The 15,751-nt window shown below is 40.9% G+C and overlaps 1 protein-coding gene across 1 annotated transcript in view; it reads left to right on the forward strand.

Annotated features, from left to right (window-relative positions):
• The window catches only part of PLD1 (phospholipase D1), a 228,823-nt gene that overhangs the window by 201,777 nt on the left and 11,295 nt on the right, over positions 1–15,751 (forward strand). The window contains exons 24-25 of the mRNA XM_052638648.1: positions 5,920–6,054; positions 15,062–15,215. Of these exons, the coding sequence (XP_052494608.1) occupies positions 5,920–6,054; positions 15,062–15,215 (289 nt within the window). The remainder of the gene's footprint in view (positions 1–5,919; positions 6,055–15,061; positions 15,216–15,751) is intronic.

Consider the following 15,751-nt stretch of genomic DNA (forward strand, 5'->3'; position numbering starts at 1 on the left):
TAATTACATAATGCCCCTTTTTGAGGTGCAGTGTTGTATTGTTGGCTTTGTTTTTGTAACAGTATAGTGGGTTTTAAATACATGAACTAACTAATCTCTAATTGGATAGAGAACTGTCATTTTCTCCTGTTTCAGTTCTTTAGAAATAACAAAACTGCTGCTACGAATATGTTAGAATTCCTGAAAAGCAAACCAGCTGTGATTAGTGTATAATTTTGTGATATGCTAATCTTCAGGGATTTAGTGTTTAACTTAAAGCATTTCTTTATCATTTTTTGTAATTGTTGAGAATTATGGCATTTTAGCAGCCAATTTAGTATAATTTAACACAAGGTCTAGAGGTATTCAATCAGGATTAGAAATGTACATAGAAGAAGTGCTTGTTTAAGCAGCAAACGCCTGTAACAACTCCAAGTCCTTTCACAAAATGTCCTGATAAACTTAGAGTCTATTGTATCAGATTTCTCATCTTTCAAGCTCTATCTGCACCAACGTTCACAATAGATATGTCGTGGGGGCCTCTATAAAACTCCAGATTCTCAAATACTTCCATGACATGTACTTTGGAAGCCCCCATGATTATCTTCTGCCTATTGCTCTTTATTAATACCTGTCATTCTCCTGGCTTTCTCATGTTTTATTCAGAAGACACTGTTTCAGTATATTCTCACGCCACAAGTTAACATCACCAACATTGTTACTCTGTTGAGTCAGTTTCCTTCACAAAATAACATACACTCAACTGTACTTTGCAGGTTCCCCGGACGCCACAAGTTAACATCACCAACATTGTTACTCTGTTGAGTCAGTTTCCTTCACAAAATAACATACACTCAACTGTACTTTGCAGGTTCCCTGGCCCACGTTCAACCAACCACAGATTGAAAATATTTGAGGGAAAAAAACCTAGAAAGTTCCAAAAGGCAAAACTTGAATTTGCCAGAAGCAGGCAACTATTCACGTAACACCTACATTGTATGAAGTATTGTAAATAATCTAGAGATGATTTAAGGTGTACAAGAGGATGTGTGTACATCACATGGAAATGGTGTACGGCTTTATATTAACATAAAGGACTAGAGTAGGGCAGATTTTTTCGTCCTTGGGGATCCAGGAACCAGTACCCTGTGGATACTGAGGGATGACTGTACTGGCCGAAGTAATTTCTCAGCTTTCTTCTCACAAGAGTGGGTAGTGGATCTGTTCACCTCTTTTGACAAGACACAACATATCTACTTTCTAGCTTGGAACCCTTATCTTCATTTTGGTCCCTGTGACTGGTACTCACCCTGAGCTTTCTTTTTAAAGGCATTTTTCATAAAGAAATAAAGATTTCTGCCACTCCATAGGAATCATTTCATAGCAAGGGTAAATGGGGAGTAGGTATGGAGTGTGGCCTGTGAGGCTTTTGATGTATGCCCATCAGCCTTTTTTCATTGGCACAAGGGGTCCGACCCATCTTATACATTCCCGTAACTAGCCAGGCAATCAACCATTTCCTCAAGGAACTTATATAGGTTTGCCCCCGGTTGCTCAGCTGGTAAAGAACCCACCTGCCAAAGCAGGGTTCAGTCCCTGGGTCAGAAAGATCTCCTGGAGAAGGAAATGGCAATCTGCTGGAGTATTGTTGCCTGGAAATTTCCATGGACAGAGGAGCCTGGCAGGCTACAGTCCATGAGGTTGCAAAGAGTAGGACACAACTGACTACCCAGAAACCAAATTCTGGGTAGTAGGTATGATCATTGCTGCTGGGATATTACTGCTGTAGGCTCTTTGCCTGCACATTATCTATCTGTCCATCTATCTATCATCTAATCTCCATACTGCTACTTATAATTTCAGTCCCATGCCACAGGATTCCTTCTTGCCATCTCTCTATTTTTTTAACTTCTTTATCTCACAATAAGAAACCTACTTCTATTATCTATAATATATATATATTTCCTCAATCTTAGAATACACAGAAATTGCTAGCCCAACTACTATGAAAAATATATCTCACTAGAATCCAGTATTTGTTTATAGTTCTTTTTGTCTTTAGCCTAAAAGTATATATCATCAAGAGCTAGTGTTCCAAGTATCCTTGGATTATGGTTTTAATTTGAAAAGCAGTTAGGTTCACTTGCTTTAGTTTGTATTTCATTTGGGGTTCTTTTTCCCTATGTCTTTCCTGATTTTTATTTTTCTTTTTTGAGTGTGTGCAATAGACTTCCCATAGTAAGAACTGTACAAAAGGCAGACATGCTTAGACAGGCGCCACTCCGCTATACCTCCTTTCGGCTTCTTCCCACCGTCTTTCTCACCCTAATCTACTCACCCTCTACTGGTAACGATTTTTTTCAATTTCTAAGTTATTTGGGCTGTGTTTCTTTTCGTACAAATGAGCAGAAACATGTATATTTTCTTATTTCTCCAAATCTCTTTCATAAGAATAACATACCACATATTCTTTTGTGTATTTGCTCTTTTTATTTACACCCCATCCTGGAAATCACTCTGAATCAGTTCATAGAGAGTTTCAATCCTTTCTGCCTCTGCACAGTCCCCCGTGTACAGATTGGCCATAGTTAGTCCAGTCATTCTCTGTGTGAGCATTTAGGTTATCTTCAGTATTTTTCAATTACAATAATATAATTAGTAGCTTTGTGTACATACGTTCTTATTTGTTGGAAATGCATATTTAGGGTAAGTTTCTAGAATGGAAATGCTGGGCTGTAGATAATTTTGTTGGATATTGACAAATTCCCCTCCAAGTTTATACCAGTTTGCACTCTCAGCATCAATGCAAGAGAGAGCTTACTTCAACCGAGTCTCGACAACAGAATATATCATCTTTCTTTCTTTTTTTTTGGTCAGTCTCATAGGTTAAAAAAATGGTTTCTCAGTATAGTTTTAATTTGCATTTCTATTAATTATGAATGAAGATGACTGTCTTTTCAGATGTATCTTTTAGTGTGTTTGAATTGTCCATGTCTTTTACCTATTTTTCTATGAAGACTTTGATCTTTTTCTCCCTTCAGTTCTTCTTAAAATTATTTGTTTATTGTGGCTGTGCTAGGTCTTCAGTGCCTTGCACGCCCTTTCTTTAGTTGCAGCGAGTGGGGTCTTCTCTTGCTGCAGAGCACAGGCCCTAGGGCTTCCGTGTTGCCGCGTGCTGTCTCAGAAGTGGTGGCTCTGGGGCTCTAGGGTGCAGTCTCAGTGGTCGTGGCACCCTGGTTTCCTTGTTCTGCAGCAGGTGGAATCTTCCTGGTACAGGGACTGAACCCGTGTCCCCTGCATTGGAAGGTAGATGCTTAACCACGGGATCACCAGGGAAGTCCTTTACCTTTTGTTTTTGCTTATTGTGTTTTGTGTCATGCAAATGAGTTTGTTTTGTTTTGTTTAGCCAACATTATTGATCTTTTCTTTTATTACCTCTAGATAGTTATGAGCCTTCCCTACACTCAGGTCACCAGGAATTCACTCGATTTTCTTCTAACACCTGTATGGGTTTATATGCTTACATTTTCATCTCTGATTTATTTAGAGTTTTTATGATTGCTGGGAGGAATGTATATAATTTTTATCTCTTTCAAATAGCTATGCAATTATACTAGCACCTTTTCTTAAGAAGCCCTTTTCCTAGAGCTACAACCTGTATCATATGCAAAATTTTCATACTTACGTGGGTCTGTTTCTGGACGTTCAATTTCAGACACTGGTTTGGCTGTCTATGTACCAGTTCTGCACTGTTTTAATTATACAGACTTTATAGTATGTGTTAATATCAGATATGGGAAGGGTTATCTATAAATGGAAGAACCTCTATATATTGCCTGTGAAAAAATTTCCTTCCAAGATACCTAAATGTAATAGGTTCACTGAGTAACATCAACAGCAAAATAGAAAACATCAGTAATACCTGGAAACTTCAGTAAATGAAACATGAACTACCATTGATTCTATCAGCGTGCTTCAGATTCTCTTATAAAAATTTATATTCTCCTTCTATAAGAATCTGTGATGCTTTGGTTCCACTCCATTTATTCTTAGTATCACACTTAGCTTATCCAGGACAACTGCTGTGTGAGAGGAGGACCATAAAATCTCGTGACTAACACTCACGCCAGAGTAATGATTATGGGTTGATTTGATATGGAATACAGTTCTTATCACATAAATGACCTTCACACAATGAGAGGGCTACATTTTAAAGTACAAACCTGGTACTTCTTGCTCTGAAATAAATTCTCCAAGGTCAAACGTACTTAGGATTTTTTTGTTTCCCTGATTTCAATGATTTAGAAGGAGGGATGTTATTTAACTGCCAACATTTTTACTTACCCAAAGTCTGTAAAATTTTCACTGCTGCTTTGCCCTGAGTTTGCTACTAAGTATGTATATACATCAGATAGTTTGGGCTCACATCTTGCATCTGATTTAAACAGCAGCAGGTGTTGGGACTTCCCCTGGTGGTCTGGTGGTTAAGAATCTGCCATCTCAACCCTCTTACACTGTTGGTGGGAATGCAAACTAGTACAGCCACTATAGAGAACAGTGTGGAGATTCCTTAAAAAACTGGAACTGCCTTATGACCCAGCAATCCCACTGCTGGGCATACACAACAAGGAAACCAGAATTGAAAGAGACATGTACACCCCAATGTTCATCGCAGCACTGTTTACAATAGCCAGGACATGGAAGCAACCTGGATATCCATCGTCAGACAAACAGATAAAAAAGCTGTGGTACATATACACAATGGAATACTACTCAGCCACTAAAAAGAATGCATTTGAATCAGTTTTAATGAGGTGGATGAAACTGGAGCCTATTATACAGAACGAAGTAAGTCAGAAAGAAAAACACCAATACAGTATATTAATGCATATATATGGAACTTAGAAAGATGGTAATGATGACCTATATGCGAGACAGCAAAAGAGACACTGATGTAAAGAACAAACTTTTGGACTCTGTGAGAGAAGGTGAGGGTGGGGTGATTTGAGATAATAGCATTGAAACATGTGTATTATCATATGTGAAGTAGATCGCCAGTCCAGGTTCGATGCATGAGACAGGGTGCTCAGGGCTGGTGCACTGGGATGATCCTGAGGGATGGGATGGGGAGGGAGGAGGGAGGGACAGTCAGGATGGGGAACACATGTACACCCATGGCTGATTCATGTGAATGTATGGCAAAAACCACCACAATATTGTAAAGTAATTAGCCTCCAATTAAATATTTTTAAATGGCAAAAATAATAAATAAAATAAAATTGGATTAAAAAAAAAAAAAGAATCTGTCATCCAATGCAGGAGATGTGGGTTTGATCCCTGGTTGGGAAACTAAGGTCCCACATGCTGCAGAGCGACTAAGCCCATGTACTGCAACTAATAAGCTCACAAGCCACAAACAGAGAGAAGCCCACACACCGCAATGAAAGAAATCCCACAAGATACAGTGAAGATCCCGAGTATTGCAACTAAGACCTGATGCAGGCAAATAAGTAAATTTTTAAAAATAACAGAACAAACAGCAGCAGGTGTCAACCCAGACAGATGCAAATCTTAGGTTGTCCCACTGTGGCTATACTTCAATTATCACTCTTCAGTAGTTACTCAAGAAATCTTTAAAATAAAAAGTTCATATTTGAATTTATTTGGGGATCACCTAGCATTGGGGATTCATAGAAATCACTTCAGTAAGATATTTTGAAATTATATCTCCATTTATATTAACAATATAAAAGTCTTCAGAAAGTAAAAATAGATCCTAGATGCATTCTAAAATTATGTACACACACATACATATATATGTTATGCAATCTATTCTTAACCTGTTGAAGTGGTATATTTGTTTCGAAAGACAGTAAAATCTAAGATGCCTTTATTGAGCTTGGTCATATTAATTTTAGTGATTTCTTGTTTAATTTACAGTTGGCAATCAGTGGATAAATTATATATCCTTCTGTGGTCTTAGAACACATGCAGAGCTTGAAGGAAACTTAGTCACTGAGCTTATCTATGTCCACAGCAAGTTGCTAATTGCTGATGACAACACTGTTATTATTGGTAAGTACTTGGTCTCTAATTGTGTTCCTTGTCAGTTGACTTACCTCGTGCAAAAATCATTCTTTTTATTCCTTTGAAGCTTCCTTTGCCGTTGAGAGTATCAGTATCTAAAACATTTCTGAAGCAATCTTTTCCGCTTATGTCCTTCCTAATCCCTGTTTTTATCTATGAAGCAACAGAGGCCCAGAACAATTAAATGGCCATTGTGCAAATTGCAGTGTCCAGGGACAGCAGTCTAACCCAGCAGTGCAGCAATCAGTCTGTGCTCATTAATTCTTTATTATTCCCCTTTTAAAAACAAGTACCTAGATTTCAGGGCTGGAAGGGAGAGGTTTGGGAAGGGAAGTGTGTCATAACTGAGTACCTGGTTGCCTGCCCGTACTTCGTATGTGCTCCCACCACATCCACCTAACCATTACCTCAGATCCAAGGGTTTTGCAAGAGTCAGGATCGGAAGGATGTTAAAATATCACTGCATCTATGCTTGGAGCTTCCCTGGTGGCCCAGTGGTAAAGAACTGGCCTGCCAATGCAGGAGACTGTGGGTTTGATCCCTGGATTGGGAAGATCCCTTGGGGAAGGAAATGGCAACCCACTCCAGTATTCTTGCCTGGGAAATCCCATGGACAGAGGAGCCCGCCAGGCTACAGTCCACGGGGTCACAAAAGAGTTAGATTCAACTGAGCAACTACCCAACATCAACAACAATGTCTATGCTTACCATTTTTCCCCTGGAGTCAGTATTTTGGGTGTTACTAATCTGGCGTGCTGCGATTCATGGGGTCGCAAAGAGTCGGACACAACTGCGTGACTGAACTGAACTGAACTGAACTGAATCAGGGTACAGAGTAGACCAGCTTGTGTAGTAATAATACAATATAGCCCTAGACTAAGGTCTGCAGTCTTTTCCTGCAGCCCTCACCCCATGACAGATTCAGAGGTGTTACTGGTTGTACTTCTACCCAGATTAGAACAGCTTGCTGAGAACGGTGGGTTTGCAGCTCCATTCTTTTGTACACCTGGAAAGCTTCATTTTCCCATCGTGGGGTTGGTTTGCCTTCTAATATCATGTTACATGAACACTGAAAGGTCAAAATGAGAAAATGAGTATTAATAACCAGCCAGATAAATGAACTGACAAGGGTGAGGGGATGTTACTTAAGAGATATGCTGTGTCCCACTGTTGGGCATTCCACTCATCTGTTTTAAATGAAATGTAGTTTCTCAGCTATAAGATATCTATTCTTTAAGAAACTAAGTGTCATGGAGTGTTCTGGAAAAAAATTGACAATATATATGCCTTTTCCATTTCTATCCTCCACTGAGAAAAGAAAGAATAATGTCATACCTAGGAGTAATGAGACTGTCTTCTCTGGAACATGATTTGAAAAGAAAAGCAGTTCTGAAGCCAGAAAATATGTAGACAGTGTGGTGATACACACACACACACACACACACACACACACACACACACACACACACACATTCTTTCAATACTTACTGGGCCTTTAAGAGAAATATCTTGTGTCTTCAGTCTCTTGCCCAGTAGGGATCGGACCTCTTTAGGGATTCATTTCTTCCCCTATCTCCCCTAATAAACAAGTTTTCTCTTATTTCCCCAAGCTATTCTTGTCTTTGCCTCTTTAGAAGCTAATCTCAGAATATTTTTATATTCAAATTGACAGTGACAATAAGGAAAGCGAAAATACTGATGCTTGTTGAAATGGAAAAACAAACAAACAAAGCCAGATAGAGGTCGGTTGATCTCTTCAGGGAGATTTCAGAATTCTTGAAGTAAAAATTGACAGACATAAATATTTTTCTTTTAAAAGTCTCTTTGACTTTCAACCTGCTTTACCTTTACATCAAGTATAAATGCAAAGTAGTGTTTAGTATTTGAGTTAAATAAATCTGCAGGGCTTTTGACTTACTTCATGGAAAGGCCTTTAAGCTCTCAAAGGCTACAGTTCATTTAGACTAGCAGTAATTGGCCCTTTTTGCATGCGGTTGTCACCTACTTTCCTGAAACTGAAGATGGGACCTCGGGAGTATGAAGAAGTCTCACTTGCTAGTCTTTAGGGGCTGGATTTCTCTTTCTTCTTCCCAAAGGGCAGGACAGATTTTCCTCTGGAAAATCCATGGAAAAATCCATGTATACTTTAGTTCTTTTCACCTCTGTGGGAACTCTGGAAGAAACAGGCTTGTCGTTGCTGCTCTCAGACATTCGGCCTGTTTAAGTTCATAACACGGAGAACAATGTTTAAAGTTCTCAAAGAGGAACTTGAGAAATTAGGTTGAGGATATTTCACAGGTGTTAAGTCATTAAGAGCTTAAAAGAAGTTAAAGTAACCTGTAATTAAATTTTCTAACATGGCAGACTTACACCAGAATTACTGAATAATCTATCGTAAGAAAAATGACTGAATAGTTTATCCTTATTTTTTCTCCACAAGGAAATACTTGGTTTCGCACACTGAGATCTCTCATGTATAGCTTTAATTATGTCTTACCCCCAGTGGCCCTGTTGGTTTCAAAATCTGTGACCAAGTCCAGTTTTCTAATTCATCTTATTGACATGTAGCCAAACCAACAGTTATTGTATTTCCTAAATAAAACAAGGGTATCCTTAAGTAAAATTTAAGTCTATCCTGTTAACTAAATGAAATGATTTTTTTTTTCTTTCTTTTGGTTTCACTAATTCACTGCATGGGCTTCCCAGGGAGCACTAGTGGTAAAGAACCTGCCTGCCAATGCAGGAGACATAAGAGACGCAGGTTCGATCCCTGGGTTGGAAGATCCCCTGGAGGAGGGCATGGCAACACACTCCAGTGTTATTACCTGGAGAATCCCACGGACAGAGGAGCCTGGCAGGCTACTGTGCACTGGGTCACAAAGAGTTGGACATGACCGAGGTGACTTAGCATGCACACATGCAATCCACTGCACATCACCATAGACACAAAACATGATCACACAGTGCCACTACCCCACCCACCTCAGGGACTACAGGGGAGTCAGGTACTCTTTTCACCAAACACCAGAACCATTGGGATGGATACTGATGAACTGGTGCTGAGAGGCAGTCAGCAAGGGTGATATGTGGGAAACCCCATGGAGGGAATAGATCTCGGTGCTTAAAGGCAGGCTCGAGATAAGTGTCTGTAGTTGAAAGGCTACCCAGTAAGGAGTGAGTCCCATGGGTCTCAACCCTGACTGCCTTAGAATTGCCTAGTGGCTCTTTTTCGTGTGTGTTTTGTGGACTATTCTTTTTTAATTAATGTATTATATACAGTAAATGGCACAAAACTTCAGTGTACAGCTTAATGAATATTCACATATGTTTACATTTATGTAACCACCACCCAGAACAAGATACAGAATATTTCCATCACTCTGATAGGAGTCTTCCTATCTCCACTCAGTTAATCAGATGTTTTCACTGTCACCAAGGAACAATTTTGAACACAGATGGGTTTGAGTTCAGATAAATGGAACTGTTATTTGGGGGAAAGTTTATTAATGTCTGCAATTTACTTTCAAATAGATCCTCTCCCCCTGCAAAAGAAAGTTGGGTTAATTGATAAAAGAATGGAGTGATGTTAGGAGAAAATACTAATAATGCCTGGTTCCTACTTCCAGAAATTGTGATTAATTGGTCTGGCTTAGGGCCCAGATATCAAGGTTTTTTTGCTTTCTGTTTTTGTTTTGGCACCATTATCTTTTGAAAGCTTCCTAGGCGATGCTCCTGTGCAGCCAAGCTGAGAACTCCTGAACTGGAGGCACAGGGAACACAGGCGGTTAGAAAGTACTGAGTAGCCCACTAAGGACTTCCCTGGAGGTCCAGTGGTTAAGACCCTGCACTTCCAATGCAGGAGTATGGGTTTGATCCCTAGTGGGAGAGCTAGGATCCCATATGCCTCATGGTGCAACCAAAAATAAATAAGTGAATTAATTAAAACACATAGGCCTAAATAGGGTAGAGTTGGTGTATTAGTTGTCTATTACTGCTGTAGCAAATGACCGCAAACTTAGTGACTTGAAACAGCACAAAATTATTATCTAAAAGTTATGTAGGTTAGAAGTCCAACATAGATCTCACTGGGTTAAAATCAAGATGTCAGCAGGGCTGTGTTTCTTCTAGAAGCCTCTCAGATGGAGCTAGTGTAAAGAACCTGCCTGCCAATGCAAGAGATGTAAGAGATGCAGGTTCGACCCCTGGGCCGCAACCCACTCTAGTATTCTTGCCTGGAGAATCTCATGGACAGAGGAGCCTGGTGGGCCACAGTCCTTGGGGTCACAAAGAGTAGGACAAAAGTGAAGCAATTTAGCACAAAGGAGAATCCATTTCCTTGCCGTTTCCAGCTTTGAGTGGCCACCCTCGGTCCTTGGTTCATGGTCCCTTTCTTCCGTCTTTGAAGGCAGCAGTGCTACCTCTCTGAAAGTCCTCCAAGTGTCAACCCATTCTTCTGCAACCACATCTCTCTCTGAATTCCCTTTACTTTTAAAGACTCTTGTGATTATACCGAACACCTAGATAATCTAGGATAATGTCTTTATTTTTATGGTCAGCTGATTAGCACCATCTATTAATTCCATCTGCAGCCTTAATTCCCCTTTACCATGTAAGATAACATACCAACTTTGGGTATTATGACATAATCATCTCTAGGGGTCATTATTCTGTCTATCACAGGAGAATTAACAATTCTTAAACAAGACATTTTAAAAAAGCAAAATCACAAAGGAAATGACAGATAAATTTAACTGCATTAAAATTCAGAACTTTATTCATCAAAATATGCTATATAAGTAAAATAAAAAGATAAACCACAAACTGAAAGAAGAGTATTTGTGACACACTTAATACTCTTTGCAACCCCATGGACTGTAGCCTACCAGGCTCCTCTGTCCATTGGGATTCTCCAGCCAAGAATACTGGAGTGGGTTGCCTTGCCCTCCTCCAGGGGATCTTCCCAACCCAGGGATTGAACCCAGGTCTCCTGCATTGCAGGTGGATTCTTTACCTTCTAAGCCACCAGGGAAGCCCATTCAAAACATATAAAGAACTAAATTAACAAGGAAAGACAATATCCAAAGAAAGATGGGCAGAGGAATTGTATAGGAGCACCCCCAAAAAGGACATATCTGAGTCCCATAGTATACGAAAGATGTTCATCCTTATTAATATGGTAATGAGGAAAAGAACAGGTTTTCAAAATACCAACTGGCAAAAATCAAAAACTGGACAGTCCAAGTGCTGGCAATACTAAGCAACACCAGGGACGCCACTCTTGTGTACAGAGCCCCGTGAAACTCCCACATGTGTACATCAGGAAACATATACACCACTATGTAGAACAGAACTGTGTCTCATAGCAAAACTCTGGTAACAACCCAAACATCCAACAGTAGAATGAATAAATAGGTTTGTGGGTGCTCATTTAAGGAAAATAATGCATTACGATATGTATAAGATAAATCCCAAAGATATGATGTTGAATGAAAGAAGCCAGTCTCCAAAGATTATCTACTATATGGTTCTATTTACACAAATTAAAAATAAGCCCAGAGTAAACTTGTTTGTTCAGGAAAACATCATCCTAGCATGATGAACACAAAATTCTATATAAAGTTTCTCTCCTGGGAGGGGAAGGACTTCCACAGGAAGATAGCTGAGTTCTTCTAGAAGGTGGTAATGTTCTGTTTTTCAGCTTGGGTAATAAATTCGATGATTTTCTAAAGTCATTACCTAAGTTGTACTTATAAGTTTTCATATACTCTTTTCTATTTTGCTATATTTCACAGTATTTAAAAAGTTCCTAATAGGCTTAGAAAAGGTCATTTTCCAAAAATTAAGTGGTTTTAAATTATCAAGACAATGTCCTAATAAACCAAGGGATTGCAGTCACCATAAAAATACAGAGTACATTTGTTGAAAACAATTCAAATTCTAAGGACTCACATAGAGTAAAAGGTCAAAATTCCCCTTAGTGTCTCCTTCCCTTTGCCAGAAAGCACTCACCACCCTTAACTCTTGAGTGTGTATCTTTCTAGAGTCCTTGCCCATTCTTCTTCCTCATATTTTCTGTAGAAATGGGTTAATACTATAGCCTGCTGTTCTGAATTTGATTTTCAGAATATGGGAATGTTTAACAACAAGAAGGGAAATAATATTTACCTCCATCAATATCTCATTTTTAGTATCTCATTTATTAAATTCATCTGAAGTTTTCTCTTCCCCTTCTCCACATTCCTAATAAGTAGTGGCCAATTCTGTTATCCTGGCTTCCCTGATGACTCAGTGGGTAAAGAATCTGCCTACAATGCAGGAAACAGGAGACGCAGGTTCCGTCCCTCAGTCTGGAAGATCCCCTGGGGGATTCCAGTATTCCTGCCTAGGAAATTTCATGGTCAGAGGAGCCTGGTGGGCTACAGCCCAAAGGGTCGCAAAGAGTCGAACATGACTGAGCATGAGCGCAAGAGAAGCACAGCTCACTTATCCAGTGCGGTCGAGAGTGCCCTGGGAAACTGCTGACGGACCCTGGAAGTACAAGAAAACACACCCTCTAAGAATTCTAGTTCAGAATGCCAGGAATGCATTCCTCTGCTGGCGAGTGTGGGGCCCACAGTGCTGGGAGGGAGTCTAGGGGGACCGGTGTGAAAGTGTGTGTGTGTGTGTGTGTGTGTGTGTGCGTGTGTGTGTGTGTGTGTGTGTGTGTGTGTGTGTGTGTGTGTGCGCGCGCGCGCCTCTGTGTGTAGAAGGCTTTCCGGAGGGCTCATTTGCTCAGGCTGCCGGACAGTGAAGAGCAATGCCTTCCCAATTCAGCAGCCCCGGCCCGACAGCGGCCTCTGCTGGGGACATGTGGTAGTGACGTCCCAGCACTGCTCGATCTGATGTCTGCCTCTTTGAGACCCCATGGACTGTATAGCTGGAGAAGGCGCTGGCACCCCACTCTAGTACTCTTGCTTGGAAAATCCCATGGGCGGAGGAGCCTGGTAGGCTGCAGTCCACAGGGTTGCTAAGAGTCGGACACGACTGAGCGTCTTCACTTTCACTTTCATGCATTGGAGAAGGAAATGGCAACCACTCCAGTGTTCTTGCCTGGAGAATCCTAGAGACGGAGGAGCCTGGTGGGCTGCCATCTATGGGGTCGCACAGAGTCGGACACGACTGAAGCAACTTAGCAGCAGCAGCAGCAGGACTGTATAGCCCGCCAGGCTCTTCTTCCATGAAATTTTCCAGACAAAAATAGTGGAGTGGGTTGCCATTTCCTACTCCAGGGGCTCTTCCCAACCCAGGGATCGAACCAGTGTCTCCTGCTTGGCAGGAGGATACTTTACCACTGAGCCACCTGGTAAGCCCCTAAGCAGCACTTGGGGGACCTTATTCCTCACCCCTGATAGTTCACACACCTGGGTAAGGGGCAGTTCACGCAGAGAGGAGGCTTCTTTGCTACATACGCTGCTGCTGCTAAGTCACTTCAGTCGTGTCCGACTCTGTGCGACCCCATAGACGGCAGCCCACCAGGCTCCGCTGTCCCTGGGATTCTCCAGGCAAGAACACTGGAGTGGGTTGCCATTTCCTTCTCCAATGCATGAAAGTGAAAGTGAAAGTGAAGTTGCTCAGTCATGTCCGACTGTTTGCAACCCTTTGGACTGCAGCCTACCAGGCTCCTCCGTTCAGGGGAGTTTCCAGGCAAGAGTACTGGAGTGGGTTGTGAGGAGCCTGGCGAGTTACAGTCCATGGGGTCACAAAGTCACAACTGAAGTGGCTTTAGCAAGCATCCACGCATGCAGTATTGTGGCAAATGGCAGTGAAGTCTCTTTAGGAGGAGCTGGCTTCCTCTCACGTCTAGCATCCTGCCATTTGGGCTAATACCTTCCACCCTGATGGCCCCATACAGAGGGTAGCCCTGAGCTCCTTTTCAACCTGACCCTTCTGCTCTGAGTGTGCAGAAGCAGTGGAGCGTGGGGCTAGAGCAAGAGGAGCAAGAAAGAAAAAGAGAATCAGCCAGGCCCTTCTGTAGTTTGTAGAATACCTCAAGGATTCCAAAGTGCGGATCCATGATGGTTAATGCAGAAAAAGTAACAATATATGACAGAGGAACGCAGAAGATACACATTGAATTAATATTCAAATACATGTGAAAGTTGACATTCTCAGCTCATTTGGATTTAAAAATAGAATGGAGAGAAGTTGATACAGAAGCCATTGCTGTGCCTCTCAAGTGAGGCAAGAGAATGGAAACTCATAGCCACTAATGATAGTCTGTGTTTGAGAGTGGATTATATTGCTGTGAAGGTCTTCTTGGATTTTGACATTTATAATTATATGACCATGAGTTAAAGTCTGCAGAATTTAATTATTAAGTATAAAAGCTAACTGAACTGGTAAGCATTCTTGTTTCTTTGTGTGCTTAATGATTATATCAGTTAGAATCCCTTGAGCCACAAGATAGAAAATTCAGCTAGAGGTATGTGAAACAATAGAAAAGATAAGGTAAGAAGGTTAAGAAGTTCTAGAGTTGGCTAGTTCAGTGACTTAAAGACCCAGAATCTTTCTTCTTTCTGTTCTGCTGTCTTTAACTTATCTGTTTGTCCTCTTGGTTACAAAAGAGCTGCTACAGCTCCTAGAATCATGCTTTCATACAACATTTCAAGCCAGAGTATCCAAAGACTGGAAGAGACATCCTGTTCTTGTCTCTGTTAATAAGAAGTAGAAAACTTCCTCAGAAGCCCCTGGCAGATTTGCCTCCATGTTACAATGGCTGGAATCGTGACAAGTGCCTATTTCTAAGCAGTCGCTGGCAGAAATAATGTCATGACCATCGTTGACTTAGATCGAGATTCACCCCTGGATTAGGGAGGTCACTGCTTCCCTAGAGCACCGCACACTTGATAACCAAACAAAGTGAGGGTTTATTTAGCAAGGAAGAATCAAGTGTGGAGGACAAGAGAGTGTCTACCTCGACAAGAAAATTGTTCAGTTACGCTGTTTCTCCTTATAGGCTCTGCCAACATAAATGACCGAAGCATGCTGGGCAAGCGAGACAGTGAAATGGCTGTCATTGTGCAGGACACGGAGACAGTCCCTTCGGTAATGGATGGAAGAGAGTACCAAGCTGGTCGATTTGCCCAAGGACTTCGGCTTCAGTGCTTTCGGTGGGTCTCTGAAGCTGGGTGTCCCTCTGCAGTAGGCACTGCGACCCAGCCCAGCCTCTTAACTCTCAGCACACCTGCCCTCTCCAGGTTCTTCTTTTTTCAAAACAGTGTCCCCAGAACACAGAATGTGGTGCAAAATGGCTTTGTGTGGGGCACAAACATTTCCTATTTTAATAGCTTTTATTATTTTTATGTGTAAAAAGAAAAACAACTAGCATTTTAAATCTATTAATAGATTTAGGACCAAGTCAAACCACCTAGTGTCTAAGTTTTTTATAGTGAGTCCACTTTTAGAAATTGAAATAGTTCCAGTGATACAAGGGTATGATTTTTAAAATCACTAAAGGAGAATGCTAGAGATTACTGGTGTTAAATTTAAATGTGGAAACTTCAGTTCTCAGATTTGAGATGACTCCAGGCATAGAAGATTCCTGATCTTCTACAGGAAGATGTGAGTTTTTTTTTTTTTTTTAAATTTTAAAATCTTTAATTCTTACATGTGTTCCCAAACATGAACCCCCCTCCAAGATGTGAGT

The sequence above is a fragment of the Budorcas taxicolor genome, chromosome 1 (genome assembly GCF_023091745.1).
Source record: "Budorcas taxicolor isolate Tak-1 chromosome 1, Takin1.1, whole genome shotgun sequence".
Lineage (NCBI taxonomy): Eukaryota > Metazoa > Chordata > Mammalia > Artiodactyla > Bovidae > Budorcas > Budorcas taxicolor.